General features: G+C 51.9%; 8 protein-coding genes across 8 annotated transcripts; 4 read left to right on the plus strand and 4 right to left on the minus strand.

The window, feature by feature from the left end:
• Window positions 1–177: 177 nt before the first annotated feature.
• On the plus strand, window positions 178–1,251 carry PHATRDRAFT_31423 (predicted protein; the record flags this gene model as incomplete). The annotated part of the gene is made up of 1 exon (XM_002176475.1): window positions 178–1,251. The coding sequence occupies one exon, from the start codon at window positions 178–180 to the stop codon at window positions 1,249–1,251; it is 1,074 nt and encodes a 357-aa protein (XP_002176511.1).
• Window positions 1,252–1,569: 318 nt separating this feature from the next.
• Window positions 1,570–2,998, minus strand: PHATRDRAFT_42440 (predicted protein; the record flags this gene model as incomplete). Its single annotated transcript, XM_002176973.1, has 1 exon — window positions 1,570–2,998. The coding sequence occupies exon 1, from the start codon at window positions 2,995–2,997 to the stop codon at window positions 1,570–1,572; it is 1,428 nt and encodes a 475-aa protein (XP_002177009.1). The 5' UTR covers window position 2,998.
• Window positions 2,999–3,334: 336 nt separating this feature from the next.
• Window positions 3,335–10,285, plus strand: PHATRDRAFT_42441 (predicted protein; the record flags this gene model as incomplete). Its single annotated transcript, XM_002176476.1, has 3 exons — window positions 3,335–7,978; window positions 8,049–9,275; window positions 9,372–10,285. 3 exons carry the CDS (start codon window positions 3,335–3,337, stop codon window positions 10,239–10,241), a joined length of 6,741 nt encoding a protein of 2,246 aa, XP_002176512.1. The 3' UTR covers window positions 10,242–10,285.
• A 70-nt stretch (window positions 10,286–10,355) lies between these two features.
• PHATRDRAFT_42442 (predicted protein) lies at window positions 10,356–13,809 on the minus strand (the record flags this gene model as incomplete). Its single annotated transcript, XM_002176974.1, has 4 exons — window positions 13,632–13,809; window positions 11,743–13,415; window positions 10,838–11,660; window positions 10,356–10,745 (listed from the first exon to the last, which is right to left on the minus strand). The coding sequence occupies exons 1-4, from the start codon at window positions 13,686–13,688 to the stop codon at window positions 10,356–10,358; spliced, it is 2,943 nt and encodes a 980-aa protein (XP_002177010.1). The 5' UTR covers window positions 13,689–13,809.
• A 776-nt stretch (window positions 13,810–14,585) lies between these two features.
• Window positions 14,586–14,990, plus strand: PHATRDRAFT_6387 (predicted protein; the record flags this gene model as incomplete). The annotated part of the gene is made up of 1 exon (XM_002176477.1): window positions 14,586–14,990. A coding segment is annotated over one exon (405 nt), but the record flags the coding sequence as incomplete, so codon positions are not given.
• A 1,417-nt stretch (window positions 14,991–16,407) lies between these two features.
• On the minus strand, window positions 16,408–20,066 carry PHATRDRAFT_42443 (predicted protein). The gene has a single exon (XM_002176975.1). The coding sequence runs from the start codon at window positions 19,825–19,827 to the stop codon at window positions 16,540–16,542; it is 3,288 nt and encodes a 1,095-aa protein (XP_002177011.1). The 5' UTR covers window positions 19,828–20,066; the 3' UTR covers window positions 16,408–16,539.
• A 930-nt stretch (window positions 20,067–20,996) lies between these two features.
• On the plus strand, window positions 20,997–22,052 carry PHATRDRAFT_31429 (predicted protein; the record flags this gene model as incomplete). The annotated part of the gene is made up of 1 exon (XM_002176478.1): window positions 20,997–22,052. One exon carries the CDS (start codon window positions 20,997–20,999, stop codon window positions 22,050–22,052), a length of 1,056 nt encoding a protein of 351 aa, XP_002176514.1.
• A 159-nt stretch (window positions 22,053–22,211) lies between these two features.
• MK (mevalonate kinase) lies at window positions 22,212–23,787 on the minus strand (the record flags this gene model as incomplete). The annotated part of the gene is made up of 1 exon (XM_002176976.2): window positions 22,212–23,787. Exon 1 carries the CDS (start codon window positions 23,682–23,684, stop codon window positions 22,212–22,214), a length of 1,473 nt encoding a protein of 490 aa, XP_002177012.1. The 5' UTR covers window positions 23,685–23,787.
• Between the last annotated feature and the right edge of the window lie 285 nt (window positions 23,788–24,072).

Genomic DNA, 24,072 nt, shown 5'->3' on the forward strand with positions numbered 1-24,072 from the left:
GATGCTTTCAAAATCAGTTGTCCCCGAAAGGAAAGAAAATGGGGCCAATGGTAGCTCACCGTGTACAACGTGAGACGTTGACCTCCATGGTGGACTTTGTTTTGGAACAAGTCCCTTCAGAGTGCTGTGTGATTTATATGGCGATCGATTCCAATTTGCTGAAGTCAGCGCTTGGCGATGGACGACCGTACGCTTGACTGTGAAGTCGATTTACAGTTAGAAAGGACTGCAGCACACATTCGGCGTACTAGTGTTGCCGAACCGCGAGCCGCAATTGCTGGCAGCGATAGGTTTCAGGACGACCTTGCTACCTGTTCAGATGAGGAAAGCCTGCGTCGCAAGCTCGTTTCCGTTCGTAGGCGCCGTCTCCAGTGTCATCGACTTCTAGAGCAAGCCGAAGCTCAGCAAAATGCGCTCGATGAGCAGCTCTTGGCGGTGATTCGTCAACGAGACGAGGCCGTATTGGATTACCGAAGCGTGCGCATTGCTATTGCAACGCAGCAGAGGCAGCTCCAGATTTCCCGCCAATGGAATGTTACCAACGACACATTTCATATATGGCACAGTGGTCCCTTTGTCACTATAAATGGACTGAGGTTAGGAGCAGAAGCGCCCTCAATGGAAGTCGGGTCCAGTGCAGATACCGATCGACAACCTAACGGCCCAATTGAGCAACCCCGTAGGTATCTGGGGTTCGGTGCGCAACCAGCTCCGTCGACTGTGAATCCAAGTTCGAATTCCAACGAAGTAAGGAACCAAGAGGGCAAGAACACAATTCGAATTCATTGGACGGAGATTAATTCTGCTCTGGGACAAGTGTGTCTTTTACTATCTACATTGGAACAAAAACAGTGTTGCGGGATCCGCTACCGCCACGAGATTGTTGCACAAGGTAGTACCAGTAAGATCGGAATCCGCTCCATCAACAATCAGCATACGGCGTACTACAATTTATACTCGGACGACAGCTTTCAACTGTTTGGAAAGCGTAATTTCAATACGGCTTTGCAAGCTCTGGTACAGTGTGTTGTCGATGCTGCTGATGCTGTTCAAGCCCGCGATCCAACCATCACGCTACCGCACGCTCTGGAAAAGACGAATACACGCAGCGGCGATTATGTTGTTGGCGGTCTTTCCGTCGCTTATGGAACCGATGGTGTGGAATGGACCCGTGCCATGAAGTATTTGTTGACCGATATCAAGCAACTAATGATGTTTAAACCGTTTGCTTTACGCCACGCACGGTCGTGACTGATGCGTCGATAAGCTAATCAAACAAGAACGTCGGGGGTGCAACTCATGAATATCTCGATTGGTAGGGATTCCCATCGCCCAGCACGGACTATGTGAGTTCAGTAGTTGACTAGCTGTCAATGAGGCCAATCAGTCGTCAAGCAAAGATGCTAAATGTCACTGCACGAGATAAGGCGTTGCTAGATAAATTATCGCTACTGTAACGACATGCCAATTGGACAGCAAGCCATCAAATACCATGCGCTAACAGTAAAACATCGGTAAATACTTTCTGTACCTAGACGGAGAAAACGGCGTACGAGGAATAGCATGTTTCTACTTGATTCGGATTGCGGTGAGCAAGACGGGCGCGTTCTTCCATCCAATTTTCCGGTGTTCGTGAACCCGCCAGGTCTGTGTGGGTCCATTTTCTTCGTAAACATACCGTAGTGACCGTCGGAGCTGTTCGTTCCAATCTTCGGCGTCGGCTGTTGCAGTGTCATCATTCTCGGCTGGAAACATCAATTCGTCCACAAAGGTTTCCCAATTTTCTGTTTTGGAGCTGTATAGCGCCAAAGATTCCATAAAGGCCCGGGCCAGCGCATCTTCGTGAGCGTTGGACGCTGGGTAGGTCATGACGGATAGCAGGCCGCCAATGCGTAAGACCGTACAGGCGTCGGCCATGGCAGCCAAGGTTGTGTCGGTCTGGGTTTGACGGGCTTTATTTTCCGATTGGGGTAAGAACCCGAGATTAAAGACTACCAGGGCGATTGAGGAGGTATCAGTGGGTAGTGGCAATGGTGCGTGAGATGCTTGGATTATCCGAACGCGTTGCTCCACTACGTCCGAGCCGACGCAGTCTTCCAACGCGCTGCGCGTATTCGCACACGCTTGGGTCTGCACATCGACACAAACGAGTTCGGATCGCGAGGTTGGCATTAATGACGTCGAGCTTTGGGTCACGTTTGAAAAGAGCATCGTGGCAATTGTAGCGGCATCCCCACCGTTTCCTGCCGTTGCGTCAATGGCCGAATCCAGGCCCGGTCGGAGCACGTAACCCCACAAGGAATGGGCCAGGGCAGTGGCTGAAATGGCGGGATTTTGCTGGTAGTGCAAATCAGTGTCCGTGGGACGAGGCAAGGGATCTGGAGCGGGTGTCGGCGATGGGACGCGACCTTGCTGCTGTACCTTGTCGAGTATGGTTGTGACCGTATCGTCGACCAATTTGTTCGATTTGGATGCTTCCTGGAATTCCACTTTGGTGGTGAATGTGCGTTTGGCTCGCGATATGGAATTCGTGAAAAGGGAATCCAATCTAATAGCGGATGTTACCGACGGAGAGAAAGAAGAGGATACAGCACTGTTGGTGCTCCTTGTCGCATCGGTGCGAACCATTGACGAGTTCCCATTCGCGGTGCCCACTCGAATTGCCTCCAGCATATCCAATACGGAATCATCGTCGACACGCGATTCATTCCGCCACGGCTCGGAAGAGCAGGTGCTATTTACAGAGAAATTGGTATAGGATTTCGAGGACAACGTGCGTGTGGCTCGTGACAGAACGTTGGATAGCATGTCCTGCACCTGTTCTTCGTTGGGGTTGGAAACCGAAAATGCGACCACTCGAACCAGACCGCGTTTTGTGTATGGAGAAGAAATTCGCGACGTTGCCAACGCCGCGGCTCGCTGCAGCATGTGATAAAGAATCAGAATTTGTAAAATAGCTACCGAAAGAGAAGGAGGATGCGGTCGTCTTTCTGCCATGGTGTACCTTGCAAACTCGTGGGGTTGGTTGACATTCCGTCGGTTTTCTGGGGTTTCCGAAATTTTGGATAGTGAGTGGAAATCACGGTAAATCTTGGTTCGCTGATTCTTTCCCGTGAAAATAGAATCCTCAGAGATACGTCAGCAAGCAACGGATGGGACGGTTCGTTGAAAAAAAGGAATATAGAATCAGAACGTTACTATTTTCAATATAAATGTACACCCAAACTCCCGGTACCTTTTTTCAATCGCCCCGACCACACTACTACGGGAGACGAAAGCTTCCACAACTACCTTCCGTAAATGTCAAGGGGTGACGCCGGTAGGCAAGCTGACCATGGCGGACCTGTCCAATGACGATTCGAGTCGACGGTACTTTATCGACGACGATGAAGAAACTCTTTCGCTAATGTTATCCACCGAGGCCAAGGGCGACTGGACTGCTCGGCTGGAAGGACTCGAAGCGCGCTTTCTGCTAGACCATCGCGGTGAGGGCCAGCCAAATCATTGGGAGCCCCTGGTCCGATCGGTTCAAGATCTCGGGTTCAATACTTCTTACGAACATCATTACGTGCAGAACACATTAAAAGCGGATTCTCCCGATCCTGGTACTTTTCCCGTTGCCTTTGCCTCAGACGACGGCAAGCTCCATCTCAAAGCCACAGCGTCGGCACTCCAAGTGTCGCAAACAGCAGCGATCCAGATCACCTTGAGTGCGATGCGATCGCTGGCCTCTTCGCAGTCTTCCAACACTAAAGAAAACCAGGCAGAAGCCTCGTTTCAGTCGCTTTTGGGGACCCGAATCTTTTTGGAAAAAGTGTTGGACTATTACTTGCACCAACGAGTCGCTCGGATTGCCGCCATGGCTGAGTGTCTTCGAATCGAACAAAGACAAGATTCCGACCAGACCCCCGTTCCCGCCCCGCTAAGTGAGATGCTCGATAGACTTGATAAAGGCACCACGCATCGGACCAGCAATAGGGGGCTCTTTTGTCTCTTCTTGTCGATTGCCTGTCGTCCGGAGGAGACCCCGTCACTCCAACGTTGGTTGCCGTGCCAATCTCTCCGCACAGTTACGACATCGAACTCGCAGTACAGCTCACAGCAGCGGCTTTCCGATGACGAAGGTACTTGGAAACAATTCTTGACTCATGTTCTGGATCTCCAACGTGCCGCCATTCAACGAGAGCGGGCTGAAGCCTTGGAAGGACTGCTCGTGCTCCTGTACGAACGTATTGCCAACGGTGTAAGCCGGTCCGATTGGGCGTTGGTGCTCGTGGGCTTGCAAAATATGGACAGTTTCTTTACAGGTCATCGGTTTCAGTCGTACCCCCGTTTGCCCCGGGTGGCGGCATTGATTGCTGCCGAATGTGTTGGGCTGTGGCGTGTTCTGGAGAGTTCTTGGGATCCATATTCCCACCCACTCTTGGCTGAATTGCAGTCAAACACAGCACAAGAGGAACTTCAAGCACTCACGTTGTTAATGCGAAAGCTCGCAACCCAAGCCGCCGATCGTCTACGGTCTTCTTCGGCTCTTCACGAAGTCCCAGAAGCTTTGGCCGTCTTGCCCTTTGCAGTGCTGCTGCGTTTGACGTACCAGTTTATGTCGAATTCCAACACATCGACTTTGAGTAGTGCGAGTTCCTTTTGTCAAACTTTCGCCGACACTAGCATGGAGCTAGCCACTGTTGCCAACGATCAATGTGACGCTCTCAACTATTTTTACCTCGTCATGGAGGAATTGGTGGAAGCTGCACCTGTACCAGACCCTCTCTCTACCACAGAGGACACTATGCCATCCGATAGTTACGCTGCGTACGACCAGATATCAGGATATTCGAAGGAAAAAGTGGACGGAGAACTGACAGCGCAGAGTTTGACGTACGCCAGCATCGGACGCGAGATTCTGGGGGGTATTGTGATGGCATTTCAAGATACAATTCTTACCATCGACACATCGATGGGATCGGAAAATATTGGCGTTTTATGCAACCTCGCCGCAGTGGTCTTTCGCAATAGCCCTATCCTGTGTGCGCAATTTTGGAACGATTGGAATGTGTACACTTCACCTGGATCCGCGAGGTATGCGTCGCCCTTTTGTCGAGTCATGGATACTGCCTTCACCGTCGCCAGCAGTGCTCCGGCAGTGACAACTCATTTATCCGAAGTACATGCTTTGCAAGCGGGATGGCCACTGTTACGTCTCGTGTCCTCATTGGTACACAGTGCGGACGTTACAGAAGCGGCCTTGACTTCGGTCTTGCCACTGGGTTTCATTCGCGAATTGCTGCAACTCTGTACAAAACCTCTGGATGAAGCCTTGACTTGGTGCCGAGATGTCGTTTTTGACTCAGTCCATACGCTTTCCTGTATTGGCAACTCGGCCAGTTGTCGTACTTTGTTGCGAGAAGCGCTAGGGAATGGTATGCACTTTTCGCTTTCCGGACCGCGTTTGTTGGTTAAGTGTTCTTCTCTAAGTGGAGGAGATAGAACCCACACGCAAATAGCACTGGGAATGCTTTCGTATTTGTCGACCGATGCACCAGAAGAGTGGATATTGGATGTAGCCGCATCACTCAGAGAGCTGCAGAAGAACACGAAAGTGCAGGGGTCAGGTTCTTCTGCGGGTGAGAATGCTTCGACGCAGGCGAGAGCGGAAATTGTTGCTTGTCTCGTACGCAACATGAGTAGAGTTATGTTCTGTTCAAAAGCAAGTGAAGCACAGAAACTTGATTTCTTATGCGTTATTGCTGAAAACATGCAAACTTTGTCGGCCGCCTTATCTGCGTCGCTGTCCTCCACATCGAAACAGCTGTTTGGCGGGTATATCCTGTCCTATCCAACGGCCAAAACAATCATGGATTGTTTGTGCAACTTGCTGAATCATCTCCGACCTATTCTAGAGTTGCACAAGTTGTCATCGATCAAAGAGTCTGCGCTGGCTCTGCGGAACAGTACAATCACGGCTTTAGTATCAAATCAAGGATTGGGGAAAGCAGTCATGTACTATGCTACAGCACCGGTGTCGCTCAACCTTCTTTTGACGCTAGACTCTACCGTACGTGATAAACCCATTCTTCAAGCCATGCAAGAGACGAGTGCAAAACAATCAATTCTTGGCATATTTGCGGGTGAGGCGGGATTGTCATACCCTTTGATGAACCCAAGGGTGCATCAACAATTGTCGGATTTACTGCTTCATATTGAATTTCTCGGTTTCGATCCCGACACGATTCAGGCGCGTGGGTGGCTGCGTAGCGATCCTGCAAAATCTCTGTTTGAAGCATGCGCGAGTGCATTGCGCTTGCTTGTTCAGTGGGCACGACATGCGGAAGATATTGCGGCAAATGGAGATGTGGAATGGCATGAGGTAGGAGCACTTGGGCCCAGTTGGCTTCTAGTAGAATCGGCTTCCCTCCCTCCTGATAACCGCGCGGCGACAGGTCTGTCGGAAACATGGGTGTCTTCCTCGATCCCAAATATATCTCTTCTATTGCGTTATATCTGTAAGGACGAAGCAAAACAAATACCTGTATCTGTTTCCGCTCTTACATTTGATCTCTTGGTACAAAGCTTGGAACATTCGAAGATGTCCCTATTGGAAAAAAGTATACCGTATGAAGGTATCTTGGCATTTGTGAACAACTCGGAATCGTTCAGTCGAACCCTACAAGGCTTCGTACCAAATATCTTGCGTCTCTATAAAGATGGTGGACTCGGTAAGGTGGATTTAGAGGTAGAGGTAGGCCAGGGTCTGCTAGGTTTGCAGCTCTATGCAACCTGCATCGACCTAGGACTGTCAACTGCCTCTGATGAAAATAGCGAGTCAAACCCCATCGCGACTTTGGGCGCTATCATGTCGGATACAACCGACTATTTGAAAAGAGCCGGCCAAAGCTCGGCAAATCTCCCGGCTGATCATGGAGCCATCGACAAGCTACGTATTGCTCTCGAATCATTGAAAGTGCTACGGTCTATGCATCGACGCTCAGAAACTTCATCCAAAGATTTAGACGCGGATGCAGTCGCTAATGGTTGGGCTGATTATATTACACATGACGATACGATACTACCATCACTGGTTTCGCTTATTTTCGACCAAGCCAAACTTCAGGTAACTGTCGTGGGCCGCGAAGATGACTCTGTGCAGCATACCAAAGCCTTGATAGTAGGTGTTACTGCGGTTGCCTTGGACGTACTTGGACTCGAATTCAGCCGGGTTGAAAAGAGAATCGAGCGGTTGGACCTTCAATTGCCCCTCTTTCGTGCTCTCGAGAGATGCATGGAGCAAGATTTCTCAAACTTAGCGATGATCACGAAGCCGTTCGTTTTAATTCGCTGTTTTGCGCCACTACCTTGGGGAAGCTCAATGGAATCAGGAAGCGAAAATGGATCGTACCCTCCTCCTCCACTGTCAGTTCTGCATCTTTTTTCAAAGGGAACCTGTAAGCCTGACAGAACTGAAGTAGGTCAAAAGGATTCTTTTGACGTTTTTGCTGCTTGTCAGTGGCTTTCTGCTGCATACTTGACATGCACCAGATCGTCAATTAAATGTTATGACACGCTTATGCAGGCGATGCTTCGGTATGAACTGTTTTCAAGCCAAATAGATCGTCTTGTGAGTTGGTCGAAGTTTACGCAATCGCTTGTCAGAGTGACGAGGCGCTGGCGATGCGAATCTACAAATTCCCCACTGTTCTTGATGAATGACGAAGCGCTTTCTGTCTCCATTATTACCGATGTACTGAGCTCGGTGGACGAGAATATTGACCTGGTTGACGTCAGTCCTACTTCAACTATAGCCCACCCTAGATCGTATTGGCATCTGGAGCGAATGGCGAAGGCGTCATCTGACGCGATTCTTACTCTTTACTGTGCTAGGAAGGACAAATTTTCGAAGGGTGCATTCTCCAACAAATTCTTTCGGCTATTGAGCGCAACGACAAAGAAAATGTTTGAGATTTTGAGAAGCCGCCCAAAGGTAAGTAGGATTGCGAGGTCTTTTTCGTCCCATTTCTTTGTTGTTCATTCTGCACTTCGACTTTCTGTAGGTTGCGTGCTCAATTTGCCAAAATTTCGCTGCCTTAGCGGCGGCCATTGTACCCGAGGCTGAAAAAATTGCAGCGTCAAGAGATCGACCCAATTCTTCTCCATATATCGATCCGAAGGTTGAATTAGCTGTGACGGCGTGCAAGATGATTGAGGCGATGGTAAACGTGGATATTCCTGACAATGGCTATCAGTCTAATACTATGCGCCTAAGTTGCCTGCATTCTTCTGTTACATTGTTGACGACCCTTGTCTCCTCTGTCCATGGTAGAGACGGCAATGTACCACAACGCTCGAATATTTCCGCAGAAAGTCTGAGTCGGACTTTTGTCGATCATGATGTTCTTCGCTCTCTGTCGCAGCAGCTAGAAAACATGATGAGCGGAAGCTTTTCTCAGAGCAAAGTAAATGAACGAAAAGACAAGTCTAGGGCTAATTGTACTCTACCCTTGGCAAAGGCAATGCTTGAGCTTCTCATCGCCCTTGCGTCGAGCGGCAACGCAACTATGGTATCGCTTCTCGTCAGCAGCAAAGTGCTCTCCTGGCTCTCAGTATTACCTAGCTCTATGGACTCCACGACAAGAAGCCCCTCGATGTCATACCATGGGTATAGAGCTGACACCCAACAGTCCTTAAAATATGAATCACAATCGGCTCGGGCGACTCAAGAAGACCCACTCCATCAGGTCTGGATGCGCACGTTCATACTATTTGCAGCTCTTGTTAGGTCTTCAAGCACGATCATGCTTCACGGGGATACTTCTCCCTTTCATTTTTGCAGTATCGCAATAGACTTCCTGAAATTGAACAAGAATATTGTGTCAAGCTCACTAAATTTATCCAGTACCTTTCTCGTTGCTCCGAAGTCGAAACCTGTTACTCTAGCCATTCTCCGAGAATCTGCTTCGATTCTGTTCTTATTTGTTGAGCTCTTTGGCAGAGATGTGATCAACTATTTCAAAAATACCGAACCAGATTTTTATGATTGGATAGTTCATAAGTGTTCTTCGCTGATGATCAATCTTTCAAGCTTTCTGGGTGCTTCAGCATCCGCAAGAGAACTATTTCAAGCATTATTGTACTTTGAATCCGCCTCGTTTCCTGGAAATGGAATGTCCCATCGCCCGGGTCCAATGTCTTCGTCAAATGGCTTGTTATCTGATGGTTTCGCGAGTGCCAAACACGAAGCTATTCGGTATTCACATTTTATATCACAACGATATCAAGCGGTAAGTGCCAGGGAACTTGAATCCGAACGTACAGTGTCGAATGACGAACGTCGCAACGCTGTCGAGGGAACTGTGCTTGAGTCACTGGCTGTACAGTCCTTGGAACGAACTTGCCGTGCCTCAGTGACTAGTGACTTCATGTCCCAGTTAGAATTCCAAGCGGCCTTCTGCCTTTTATCTGCAGGAACTATAGTCTGGAGAACGCATCCGGCGTCTTCCTCGTTCGTGATGCTTTCGGATAAGGAGGCGTTCCACCTGGACTCGATGTCTGTTGTGAAGGTAGGGATGGATATTGCTTTCCGCAACGTGTCTGAGATGCAAACAGGAGCTGCAGCGGGAAAAACTGGATTCGGCAGAGTGGTGGATATCAACACAATGGATTGTGTGTGGGAAGTTGTTCTGTTAGACTTACCTGAAGCTAACCGTGGGGCGAGCATATTTGTACGGCCTCACCAGCTAGCTGGAATTGAAGATACATCCAAACGAACGTGCATGTTTGCTTACAAACCCGCTCCGGGTAGTTCCTCCGAGCTCAAGATGGATGACAGTTCCTTATCTCTTGGAAATATCATTCTTGGCTTACGGTGGTGCGAGCAGTTTTACAGCAAACCCATTTCTCGGCAAGCAAGCGAAAGTGGATGGATTGCGCAAAGGCTAGCTGAGTTGTTGACTGCTCTTCTCGGTACCGAAATGTCAGTGCGCAAGATAACTAAAATGCACGACAACTCTACCAATAGACACAATGGGAAGATTTTGGCCGCTCAATTGACAGATCTCTATGGAGAAGAAACCGACAGTGACAGCAACGCAAATAGCGTAGATTGGATGGACAAGCGCGGCGCTGGTCGATTGAAGGGTTTACTGTCCCAACAAACATGGACAGCGATCCGTAAGCAGCTCCAAAGTGAATTAGGGATTGCACGCTGCGACAAAGAAACCAATCGGGTGGCGCATCCGTTCTGTTGATGTTATGGAATTACTGTTCATTTATAGATTCAAAAACATATCACAAAAACCTGTTTGCTAGTGGCTTTACATCTCTCGCTCGAACGATTTTACCATCCAGCAAACCTCTACACTTTAGCCGAAAGGGTTTGAGTATGGATCTTCGCCTCCGCTCGGTGTGGGAATCTCAACGCCACCACTACCCATGACGTTGGGATTGTATTGTCCGCCAAAAGATGTACCCCCGTATTGGGGTTGCTGTCCCATTCCTGTTCCGTACGCTGGAGTAGCAGCTGGTGCTGGGTATCCATTGGATGGCTGCTGAGAAGGAGCGACCGGCTGGCTATGCTGCATAGAAGCGGCCGACGCAGCGTTGATTTCGGCCTCCTCGGCTTGCTGCCGCAAACGATCGGCTTCGCGCTTTGTGTCCAGTGCCAAAGCCTGGGCATCATTGGCTTGCGACTGTGCCTGGAGAAACGTATCCTTCTTGGTTTTTGCCTCCAGTGCGAGCCGCTCTCCTTCTTTCTGTGTACGAAAAGCAATAAAGGTAAGTCTTTTTCAACCAAGATTCGTTAAGAATCATTGGCCGGTACAATGGACCCAGGAAGCTTACGTACCGCATCTCGCTTTTTACCCCGACCCAGCATACCGACTTTCTTCTTCTTGCCGTCTCCACCGGCCAAATGTTTGCGAGCTTCCGCTTCCGCCTCATCGGCCACACGACGCAGCTCTTCGACTTGAGCTGCCACTTGCTGACGCGACTCTTCCGCATCTCGTGCGACGTCCTCTGCCTCTTTGGCTCTGCGCCTCAATTCGTTGACATCTCCAATCGACGGCGTCGAATTGTGGTCATCTGCGTTTTTGCCTTGATAACGATCGGTTGGCGGGGGCGGTCCGGCTAAAGTAGAGCCCGTGGAGTAGTCCAGCGGTGCGCCGCCCATTACCATGCTACTGTCGAAACCCAACGAAGCTGCGGAAGCGGTGCGGTTGTGACCCGGACCTCCATCCGACTGGTTGGATTCGTACGATGTCACTGTTTCCAGCTGACCGTAGTGAGAGGCGTAGTTCGACAACCCTGCTTTCGATGCTTCTCCGTAGCTTGAATTGAACGTGTCTGTTGACAGGACCGCTTCCTTCAATTGTCCATACTCGGAGTCGTTTGACGCAACTGTTTTTAGTACCTGGTTGTTTTGATACGCCGGCGGCTCCGTGATTGGGTTCGGGTGCATGGACTCCGCATTCGAAGCGTAGGAACTGTCCTGGGCGACAGGACCCGATGGGGCGGGAGCTGCTCCGCCGAAATCAAACAAGTCGCCGTCAAATCCGTTTGCTGCCGGAGGTGGGGCCTTCGCCATTTCAATTGCTTCTTCTACACCTGTATGAGCCTGCTGAATAGCACTCTTCGTTTCGCTGGCTTCCGAAATCAGATCCTTGACGACACTAAAGAGAAAACAAAATGTGTTGGTAAGTCGATGATTACCCTTCCTTCATTGTGTTTCCCCCATTTAGACAATCTCCTTACCTTTTCTTTTCCTTGGCTGCCTGCAATTCCGCAGTTGCTTCCACCAAGCGGGACTTGGATGCTAGCACTTGTGCACGTACGGTAGTCAATTCATTGGAGAGAGTGGATATTTCGGCGACCGTCGCACCCAATTGCTTTAGGACATCCTTCTCGTCGCCCGTCATCGTGCCCAGCTGTGCTTTGAGAGCAATATTCTCCGCCTGCAACTTTTGCAAAACGTCCTTGAGCTTTTCCAGTTCTTGCGTTGAGTCACCCATGCTGTAGCTAGACGCGAGCTGTTGGGTTGTTTTGGGCGCTGGCGCCGGACTGGTGGCCGTCACAATCGCCGGAGGTCCCATGGCAAAAGACGAGGCGGCGTTGCGTCCCGGGCTGGGAATGCCCCCACCGACGTCACTGACTGCACCAGTATTGCTGGCGTGACTGGCGTTGTCGAAGGATGCCGTCGTGCCGAGGTTGTTCGGTGCACCAAAGGAGGCGGGGGCGAGTGTTTGGGGCAAAAACGACGAACCCGCTGCTCCGTCCACGGATAATCCTTCAAACGCGTCCGAGATACTCAGCGCACCCTCACCACGAGCTGGCAGTGGCGGTGGACCCTGGAGAGACGCGGAAACCGACAACCCACTGGGCGGAGGCTGCTGGGATTGGGGCTGCAACTGAATCGACCGTGGGGGACCCCCGGAGATAACCGGAGGCGGTGGAACGGAAGCCACCGAACCGGCATCGTTGGTCATGGTACGATGAATCTGCTGCTGCTGCGGCTGGTGTTGTTGGTGCTCTTGTTGATAGGGCAATCCTTGGGAGGAAGTTGCACCAACTGTGGGAAGCTGGGTTTGCACCGAGGTCGGAGGCGGGGCCTGCGATTTAAGCTGTTTGAGCGAAAGCGGCAACGAGGGTGGCATTGGTAGGTTCTTTTTGGAAATGCAAACAATTAAATGCATGGCGATCGCGAATTCCACCTTGTCGAGTTTATTATCCACGGGTGTATCGACCATGTTCCAGATGCTTGCCAACTGTGTTTGGGGAAGGCCCGACTTGGAAAATAGCGCGACGGCTTCCTTGCCGTGAACAAATCCGTCCGGTTGCGTGTATTCGGCAAAGATGGACTCGTAGCGGGCTTGTTCATTGGGTGGGAGCGTGTACGGATCTTGTGGCGTCAAGGCCATACTCGTGGAGGGAGGAGGGCGCGGCGGCTGCTGTTGTTGCTGCACGGGTGGAGCGTACTGCGATGCTGACGACGGAGGGCGGGGCGGAGTGTGGTGGGCGTGCTGCTGTTGAGGATACTGTTGTTGTTGCTGTGGATGTGGCTGTTGCTGCACGGGAGGAATCTGTGGCTGCGGTTGGTGTGGATGTTGCTGTTGTTCCATCGACGGGAGGGGGACGGAAACACCACTGATTCCTTCAAAGTACACGGGACGCAAATCCACACCCTGTGGAGCCTGTAGAGTGGGTCCTTCGCCTTGCTTTCCGTTCTGCAAAAGCTGAATGAGCCGAATCGCGACGGCAAACTTACGGTGATCCAAAGCATTGGTGGGGGGTTGATCGGCTATCGTCCAAATGTTGCGGAGAGCTTCGGTGGGAAGCTGCGAACGCTGAAAGAACGGGACAGCTTGGGCTCCACCAATCTGCCCTCCGCCTTGGGTATCGGCTGCCGCAAAGAGTCCTTCAAAGTAGGGCTGTATGCACACAGTCACAGGCACAGTCAGTCCAATTCAAAAGGCAAAGTTCCCCGTCCAAGTGACAGTCACACTGTGACAAGCTTGAACTCGTTGCTTGTTGTTGCAATGGTGTCGTAGCGCTCGCTTCCGACAGGACTAACGCACCCTTCAGTCCATCCCATACACGATAGAGACACACACAAACACATACACATACACACACTGCACACGTACCCGTTCTACCGGCGTTGGAACGTACGAAAGGCTACCGCCGGAAGAGGGAGAAGCCATGGTGAAAGGCAGTTTTCAATACGGAAAAAGTACGGAAAGAAGAAACTCAAGCAAGGGAATGCAAGGCGGCAATGAGGCGACAAGAACGACACAAATGCCGGGGGATGCCGCGATTGCAACGACTCTGTTTGTACTGTGAACCAGATCCAGACGAAGATGCGGTAGACTTGGTGAGCGCTCTCCCTACCGGTCATCCGCGTGGCTTTTCCTCTCCAGAGGTGAGGTCCCAATTCCCATTTTCCGGGTTCTGATCGAATGGGCCGGCTCGACACTCCCTAATTCACGATCCGTTCCAGTACCGCATTCTGACCACTATTGGCGAGTTTGCGTTTATGGGGGGGAGGGGATGCTACTAGTTACAGTTAAGTTAGTTGGGTGGCGTTGGATAGAGACCCAAGGACCGTGGGACAGTGGTGGGAGTTGAATGGACCCGGATTTCGTTCTAGACACGACTTGTCAAAACAAACCCCCTCTCTGTCAGGTTTGTATGCGAGAGGGCATCGTCTCCGTTGCGCTTCCTCCCAGTGAATCCCCATTCTCGGGATTCGTCCTCCCCTTCCCGTTTGACACCCTCGCACTACCCTTGTGTGCGGCACAACAGATGGGCGATAGGACGCGGAGTCTCGACCCCACGAAACTTGGTTGCCTCTACTACACCTTGCCATGCTAGGCAAGTCCTACTTTACGGTGTGGACCTTTGAAAAGGCGGTCTTTTACTGTGCGGCCATTGGCTTTGTCGCTGTGGTTTCTGTAGCGGTCCTCCTGCACCCCTTCGTTACTATCGAATGCCACAAATCAGCGACCGACGTTACCTACGAGAATCCTTCCTACAAGGAAAATCCCTGCAAAGACGATCGAGTCCCCCAACTTTTCTATCTCTCCGTGGAAGAATGTGTCTTCGCGCGCCGTATACTCGTTGCCGTCTTTCTCGGTGGACTCATCGGCTGGGAACGCCGCCAAGCCGATCGACCCGCTGGAATTCGCACCATGGCACTCGTGTCACTCGGATCCTGTTTGTTCAGTATATGCTCCGCCGTTGCCTTTATTCACGGACCCATGGGATGGGACGCCTCGCGGGTTAGTGCCGCCATACCCTCCGGAGTCGGCTTTCTCGGATCGGCCCTCATTTTCAAACAACACCAGGATGACGGCGCACACATGGTACACGGACTGACAACAGCCGCCTCGGTTTGGCTCTCGGCAGCCGTAGGTATCGCCTGCAGCGGAGGTTTCTTCTTTGTCGCGGCTTTTTCCTGCGCCATCATGCTCCTGTTACTCCGCTTTGGGCCTCGCTACACGTACGACGACGAAGAGGACGCGGGTGGACGACTGCGAGCCGCCAGAGGAAGAACCAATCCAGTTTGGCACTTTCAACAATAGTACAATGCGGTCGCACGAAGCGGCATCGGTGCCCGAGAATATTCGTCTGCTGAAACGTGCACAAAGTCGAGCGAGCATCCGTAATCGTCCCTCCATTACTGTTGAATAATTGTAAAAACTCTCTATGGACCGACCTAATGTAAGTTGGGTACCACGGTACTCTTCTGTTTCATCTGTGGGTCATACACGTATGCTTGCAGGCGCGATACAAATACCAATACTTGCCTCCCGTGTGCGGGCATTTAATTCTTTGTGGGAAAATGAAACTGACAGTGACAACCAATTCCTTGGCACCCAGTGAGGCTTTCCGCAGAATTCGTCGCCCGGACCAATCATCGGGATAAAGACGCTACTTGATCCCAACGTGGTTTTCCTTGACCTTCAAAGACCTTTACAGTCAGTAATATAATACGGACTATTCTGACCCTTACTTCAAAGTAAGCCAGACAGCTCCTACAAAGAAAAAAGATTTCTGAACAGAAGAAAAGGAGAAGCAAAAGTGATTCGTAGACATGCAAGCTTTTATATTTCTTCGATTTCAAAATTTGGGTGTGGTTTGGAGCTAACTGGAAGCCTCTCCATACCAAAAATGCGTTTGGAGGAACTTACTGGGCAAGACTGTAAAGTCGCGAAAGCTGCACACCGTGATCGTAGGAAACGGTCGATGTAAGTTGTGAAGTTGCGGATAAGAATTTCAGACTGTATAACCGTAACACTTTATTATCCGTATCTAGTGTAAGTACTCTAGCTAGAGCATGCTTTTGATCTACCCGTCTGGGAATTCTACAAATAGCACAACACTCAGAAATTCAATGCGGTCCACGATTACAGTTAACTATCATAATAAGTGTAAATATTGAAATTTTTAGAAAAAGAACAACACTCGTAATAGTCGGGAAAAGTTGCGGGGTCCGGCTTTTCAAGAATAGTTACTATGAGATGCTCTCAACGTTTCTCGATGGTCAATTTATCTCTAGTGTTAGCTGTTAAGTTCATATGTTCATTACTCATCATTTCTTGCAAAGATCGACTTTTCTTTCGTTACAGAACCAAGAGCCGAATATTTCAACCCTATCGCTTCCTCTCTCTGGCAACTACAACCGCAGACATTTATCACAAGACGAAGCTAAGGACTTTTGCAGACTCCTGTTCGGCACCAACGCCGATCAAATTCGTGATCTTCGAATCAATTGGGAACGGTTTCTACGGTAGGTTCGAGACGAACAATCGACCAAGCAATAGGTACAATGGAACATTGTATTGAAGCGAAGAATGCCACCTTGGATCGATGCTAGAGAATTGCAGCGCACGTACTCTAAGGAAAAAGGTACAATAATGTAGGAATGCAACATTTTTGTTTACGGAACAATACATTGAAATAAATCATCATCGCCTGGCCTACCGCTTTGGGCTTCTATGGATACAAAATGCCGTGCATTGCTAAAAGCGTCAACTCAAACATATACTCTTTCTATTCTTCGGCAATCACCATCACGTTAGATTGTTCTTCCCGTGAGGATAGACTAGAGTGTTCTCCGTCACTGTTACTACCGGTCTTGTGGCGTCCAACTTTCTTCTGTTGGAGTGCAAAAACCGACTCCCACCGTCGACAGTCGAACACGTTGGCACCGCAGGCAATTAGATTGCCATCCTGGCTAAAAGCTAGAGCGGGCGACTTGTCCTCTTGTTCCCTAGGGACGGATTTAGCAATCGCCATCATCTCGTCGGCCTCTTCCACATCGGCCCAAAAGACGGTATCGACAACTTTGAACAACCGTGATTCTCCAGTGTACGCCAAGAATCGTCCGGTTGGACTCCACCTTAACATAGCGATGCCCACGTCACCTTCCGATATCTGGTGACAGAGTACCCAACCACCCTTGGAGCTGTACACGTTAACGACACCATTGCCACCACCCACCACCAGGAATCGGCTATTGACCCCAAAGGCCAAGGCTCGTGCCGGTGCCGACACATCGAGCTGCTTCGACGGTTTAAGACTATTACGTAGAATTTGAACCGAATCGTAAATCTGCACCGATCCGTCGTGCCGGCCAATAACCAAGTTCTGGGTGCTCCAGTCCAAAGATAAAACCGGCGACTCGTTGTCGTGAATCTCTCCCACAACTTGCCAATTCTTGCGGGGATCCAGGAAAGTGAGTGTGCCGTCCAAGCTCCCAACCACGAGGCGTTCGTTGTTTTTACTGAACGACAAGCAGGTCAACGGTGCGGCGAAGGAAAAATCGGTCACTACTGTCCATGACGGGACAGTAGCGAGAATGCTGAGTTTGGCGTCTTCTCCACCCAAGGCGAGAAAGCGACTGCCGTTGGAAAAGGCGAGACAACGAATCGGGTGGGCGAATTCTGCCCGCGACACAACTTTCCAGCCCACGGTGGATCGTACGGTGACGACGCAATCATCAGTGGCCACGGCAAAATAAGCGGACGGCCGGGACTTGCTACCTCGTGAGAAAGCCAGGGCGCGAACACAGGTTCCGGATTGGGCCTTTGCGCGATTGTCCGGGGCGTCGACCAACTCGCCTTCGATATCGTCAAAGACGTCTTCGCGCAATTCCCACTCTCCACGGGTACTAAAATACGAACTTGCGTTGGACATTTGCGACATTGAAGACACGTCGTCGCCAACCGTAGACGCTCCGGACCGGGTTTCCAAACCCGCTTGCATAATAGCAACGGACCCGTCTTCACTACCAATCGCCATGAAGCGCCGTGGAATACCTTCCCGAATGATTTGCTCGCCCCAGGCGACGCTCGTCACAACTTCGTCCCTCTGAATCTCGTGCAACATGGTAAACGATTTGGTTTCCAACAAAACACAACGAGTCCCGTTGGTCCCCGCGAACATGAGATAGCTTCCGTTGGGGCTCCAGCAAAGGGCGTGAGCTTTGTAAACGGACCGACGCAGGGGACTGCCGGCGGTGGGTTTGGTATCAATTTCATGGCGGGTGATCCAGGAATGGGCTTCCACAATAGCCACATCCGAAGAGCCAACGGCCAAGAGACGGCCATTGGGATGCCATTTTACCGCTACAACATCTGCGGGTCGGTGGAACTCCGTTCGGATCTTCCAGGATGAGTCGGCGTGTACGATGGCGCAGGATTTGTCGCTGGCGCCGAGGGCGAGGAGCTTCCCGTCTGGACTCCAATCCAGACACAAAACGAGTCCGTCTCGAGCAATCTCGGCGGTCACTTCCCAATTCGAGGTGGCGACAATTGCGACCGTGCCGTCGAAACCGCCAATGGCCAAATATTTGCCGTCCGGTCGAAACTGCACCGCGTACACTCGATCCACGCGGGAAATTTCCACGAGCGGCTCCAAACGCAACTTGGATTCTCCGTCGGGGTCATCCGGGGTTGGCTCGTGGATGACTCGATAGACGGCACAAATGCAGTCGTCGCCACCGACGGCGAGGTACTGTCCGTTTCGAGAAAAATCGATTGAACGTGTACGGGATCCTCGGGGTACTGCAACGACCGGTCCGAGCTTGGAAGTATTGTTCTTGGAAGTTGCGGTCCCTTGGTGTTTGGGGTCACGACTCAACACCAGTGAGGACGGCACCGGTGGAGTGGTCCGGGCCTCTTGCACTTGCACGAGGCCGGCTTCGGTTCCGAAGGCGACGTAGAGCGGCGGTGCCGCACATTGGAGTGTGGGGGAACACCGCGACCAGGTAACGGTTGTGACGGGTGTGTGGTCCTGGGTCGCGGCGGCCGCCCACAAGACTCCGCGGGAGGTGGTGGCGTTGAACAGTTCGTTGCTGGCGGCCAGTAGTGACGAGGTGTTGAGTGAATAGCGGGACCGCGCCGAGTGATCCGTACAGGATAGTTCTTCGTCTTCCAGGATACTCATGCCGGCGATGGATTCGCCAAAGGGTGATAGCGCTCGCAAGGCGTTGGCACCGCTGGTGGGTCCCGTCCCGGATCCACCGGACTGGTTGAGTTTCATTTGCAGGTATCGGGCTTTTTCTACACGAGCTTGGTAGGCTCTCCCGCCCCGTCGAAGGCGCTGTCGCGAGGGTGTCGGTGGACGGGACGGTTTAGCGGGAGCCATATCGTAGAGGACTTCCGGTTGTCGCTGTCGGGGTGACGGGAGGGTCGGGGGAGAGACCAGTAGTCGTCCTGCGGTGTGCCGCTGTCGCGAGGAAGACGCACCGGAAGCGACCGAAACCACTTCGATCGATTGGTCGTCATCCTCGTAGTAGGACGGATGTTGTTGTTGTGGCATTTGGAGGAGCGTATTGCGATCGTCTCGATCGTCTCCCGGTGTATCCGGAGTAATGGGTATCGCGGTGACCGAGGTCAACGTCGTGGTGGTTGCCGGATCGCCGGTGGTGGAGAGAACGGCACCGTGAGGAACAGATTCGCGGGGTGGCGAAAGCCGGAGATGACTTCCGGCACCATTATCGGGATCCGCATCCGCGGTAGGCCGCGTCGGACTCCGACTGGCCATTTCAGCGGCAGTCCGGGTGAGTATGAGGACGTCTTCGACTTCGTCGTATCCGGGCTCGGTGGTGGACGACTGTGTGGTTTCATCCGCCCAGTGTTCCAGAATCTTGTTTTCGAGGGCGGATTCCAACGGCTCGTTGTCGGGAGAAATGGGGAGGTCCGTACCGTCCGCGGCAACGGGACGCGATGGCGTGGGACTAGCATGCCGCACCGACGATCCGACGGTCGAACGTGGACGCAACTCTTCTCCCACGCGCACGTGCTTGGTGCTGTTTCCGGACTGACAATTTCCCATGAGATCCGTTCGTACGTGATTGTGTGTATCTGGGTGTGCGGATGGAACGAGCCTCTCCCTCTCGGAATATTTGGGTCCAGAAACGGTAGGATACCTATGCAAACTCTGACGGAATCGATCCTTGTCGTCAAGGATCGTTCGATCGTTCGATTGATCGTTTGTTCGATCGATCTACCGATTGCCGCTTCGTTCTCTCCCCGACTGATTGGAACCACGGGGACTTTCTTGGTTGGCCCGTGAGTCTCCCGAATGGGTAGAGATGCTCTATCGAGAGGGTGTGTCAATGTGGGCGTATGCGTGTGTAGGCAGGTAGGTAGGCAGGTAGGTAGGCAGGTAGGTAGGCAGGTAGGTATATGTGTGTAATACCCGTGTACGTGCACAACAACACTTGTATCCCTGGACCGTCACCGAAAGCGTGGAGTGGTAGGTACGGTTTGCGCCAATCCGGCACCACCACCGATCCGAACATTCCCCTCTCAACTAGTGTTTTGCCGTACCGGACGCTCGCCGGTTCGCGTGCCGGGAGATGGTTTTGGATTTCCGCGTTCGCCAATCGTGTACGTACTTCACACTTTCCACGGAGTACACGCGTTTTGTGACTCTTAAGTGTCTTCTCCAAATAGAACGGCGACAAATATCACTTATCATGGTATATAGACAAGTCTCTTCGGATACGGTACACGTTGGTTTCCAAAAATCGAAAGGGGCGTTAGACAGTGGAATCGTACGATTTCCTTGCGAGTTTCCAACCCAAGCCCTCACACGCCAGTCGTTCTTGTTGTGAGGATTTATAACACCACGACCCACACTCAACACACCCTTGGTACCCCCCGTGCAGGTTCGGAGGGCGCCCGTACGAACCGTTCCAATTGAACATGACAGTTACATTCCAGTTGACGGTTTTTGGAACTAGACACCCCAAGATTCCTGTTGTGACCGAGGGTAGGGCTAAAGTTACACCCTCCGACGCCAGAAAAAACCCCACCCTTTGACAACGCACTCTCAGATACAACCATCGACAGCTCGAGAAGGACGAACGACGATCGAATACATACCTCTCCCAAAAGGTAAACTGGGTTAGACAGACAATAGAGAGATAGATAGAGTAGATAGATAGGCAACCAAGGCAGGGAATTGTACAACGCCCGGCAAGATCCGCTGCCGCCGCCATGACGTCCCTCTGGACGTTCGACACTGCCGACTTGGACGAAGCTCCAATCCGGCGCGGCGCCGACGCCCAACTCCACACGCTACGGGCTTGTTTCCCCCATGCGTGGCGGACCGCTACGGAACAGTTCCTCCGACCCGACGAAACAATCTTGTCCGAACGTTGGATGGACGTCGTCCTGCGCATCCAGCTAACGGAAGACGACGACAACAACAACAGCACCGAGAATAACACTACCGACGACAACGAAAGCGACGACGCACTCGAAAGTCCCAACGGATCTACGTGCGTGGACAATATCACTCGCGTTCCGGCCCGCGTCTTGGTGACCAGCGAACGCGTCGTGCTCTTGGCACTGCCAAACCTCACCGAGGACGGACACTCCCACTCGCCATTGCCGGTGCAGTCGACACCGCTCCCCACCAGTGGTAGCTCCCGCATACCAAATTACCACGACGCCGATACTTGCATCGCTGGTTCCGCCATTGAACTGCACGCACTCGCACAAGAAGACCAACCCAACATGTGCGTATATCTACAATGCTCCTCCGATGGGGCGACGCCAATGCTGGAATGCTTCTTGGAACCACTCGGACCGTCGACCCCCGATCCCACTGACCCCGACAACCCCGGCACTACTCAAACCGTACCCCAACAGTGCCAAGCTCTCTTTGACGCCTTATCTACATTAGTTGCCTTGCATCCGGTCGATCCCAACGAGTCGGAGGAGCCCCAAGAAGAACTCTTCGGCGGCGGCATGGTCTTTGGCGACGATACCAGACTGGGATCGCTTCCACACGTGGTCGCTACCGGCAACGGCGTGGCGAGTGACGACATGGTCGTGGGCGATGCTGCGTTCGTGGCACCACCATCAACAACATCGCTCGAAGACCATGCTACCACGACACAGGAACGGGACGCAATCTTGTCCAGACTGGATGACTTGCTCATTGTACCACCCGAGTACGAAATCGACAGCAGCGACACGGAAACACGCATTGTCGATTTGGAGGAAGGACAATTTGATGACGCGGAAGACGACGACTATATATTATAGCAGCCAGAGTTAAACTTTAAAGTGCGTATGTGTGTGTGTGTGTGTGTGTGTGTGTGTGTACAAGCACTGGTGTACATACGGATAAAAACCCGGTACCCTGACGTGTGATACTGTCGAGCATGAATCACTGGATTCAAGTCTATCGCTCGTTCCTCTCCTTCACCTAGCCTTGGTCCCAATCGACCTCCAAACCATCCAAGTGGTGGCCACGAGTGCGCTCACTGTGAGCGCACTCACCAGTCGACCGACATTGGTCGCGGATCGCGAAGGGGTCGCGGAAGACGGCGTCGTCGCATCCCACGGAAAATCGCCAGCGGGGAGAAACAAAACTCCTTCCCCACCCACGACGGATGCCAGACACTGGTATCGGTACGGTGGCGATGGGGTGAGGGTCGTCGTCAGAGCGTATTGTAAGCGTTGTCGTTGCGTGGCGAGAACGTCCGCCGCGAGGCCGGGCTTCCACAAGACGAAGGCACAGCCCCCACCACCGGCACCGGTCAATTTGGCCGCCCCGTAGTCCCGGAAGTGCTCGTGGACCACGGCACACACGTGGTCGAGACTGGGATGGGACACACCGACGGCTTGCAGTAAGTACTGATTGGTCCGAACCATGGTCAAGACGCGTTCACCAAAGTCATGCGAGTCGCTGGCGTGGTCGCCATGGTGCGCATTGGTCCGATCCCGAATCGCTTGCTCAAAGTCACGGGCAATCGCGCCCATGGCTTCGAGTATCAAAGTCACAAAGCCTACGTGTCGTTGATAGAAATGACGTACTCCGGCTACCAAAGTCTTGGTACTGCGCGGGACGTGCGTGTAGACGAGGGACAAGGTCAAATCGTCGGATGGGGTCAAGTGCTCCATTTTAACGGTGCCATTCGTACTCGCAACGTCTTTGGTGAAGATAATTGCTCCACCATGCGCACTGACGGCGTTGTCAATACCTGAGGGCGTTCCGTGAAGCAGGATTTCGGAATAGTAGGCGTAGCGGTCAATCTCACTAAGTGTGGCAGAGTCCGGTGGACCGTACTGTATCGGCGTATTCGTCGATGTTGTACCTGCAGCTGTGCCCGCGTGCGTAGCCGTCAAGTTTTGTCGATACTGTATCAAAGCTGCCGCACAGGCAACTCCAAAGGCGGCGGACGATCCCAATCCTGCTCCGACGGGCAAATCCTGCGAGCGGACCCACAATTCGTAGCCACCGTCAGCACTAGGGTTCGACTCGGACCGAAACCGCAACGGCTTTAACAAGATTTGATTGCACAAATACAAGACGGGCGTGAGTGCTTGTACACTAAAATCGTCGAGTGTAGGATCTGCTGTGTGGAGCAGCTGTGCCAAAACTGTCGCGTCATCGGGAGTCGGTGGGGTATTGGTGGACTCCATGCTGGTAAAGAGCGATACGGGTAAGGCAAAGTCCACCGGGGTCGGCAAATCGGGCATAACGACGCGAATGACGGAAGCGTGGGTTGAGTTGTGGGACGTCGGCGTAAACAAGACAAATATACGCAAATCGTCGAGGGCCGCCGCCACCGCTGGTTCGCCGTACACCACCGCGTGCTCCCCAAAGAGAATTGCCTTTCCTGGTGCCGAGGCACACACCGAACGTGAATTTATCAATGGTGTCCCTGCCATTCTCTTCCTAATTCAGCCTGAACAACTGACTGATAGCGAGTGTTGGGTAGACTAAAGGTTCCCCTTGGTAACGGCGTTTCCTCATTCCTTGTTCACTATGGACTATTTACCGAGGCTTTGGGAATTGACACCGACAGACTGAGAGAACGTAAACGTGAAACGCAACCATCAATTACACACACACCACTTGGATTGTAATTTTGCGTCTATACTCAGGATGCCAGACACAATGAACAATAGAAACGACATTGTGGAGTACCGGTTTGGACATCATCATCATGAACTGTTTCGACACTGTCATTTCGAATGGAACCACCATACCGTGACTAATTTAACTTACGTTACACTACCATACTGTGTTCGAATCGATTTGAAAATCATTAATGTA

This window comes from Phaeodactylum tricornutum, chromosome 1 (genome assembly GCF_000150955.2).
Source record: "Phaeodactylum tricornutum CCAP 1055/1 chromosome 1, whole genome shotgun sequence".
In the NCBI taxonomy this organism is placed as follows: Eukaryota; Bacillariophyta; class Bacillariophyceae; order Surirellales; family Neidiaceae; genus Phaeodactylum; species Phaeodactylum tricornutum.

Bases quoted from the DNA above. Each gene is read 5' to 3' on its own strand.
- PHATRDRAFT_42443 (XM_002176975.1), bottom strand. From the start codon at position 19,827: ATGGGAAATTGTCAGTCCGGAAACAGCACCAAGCACGTGCGCGTGGGA.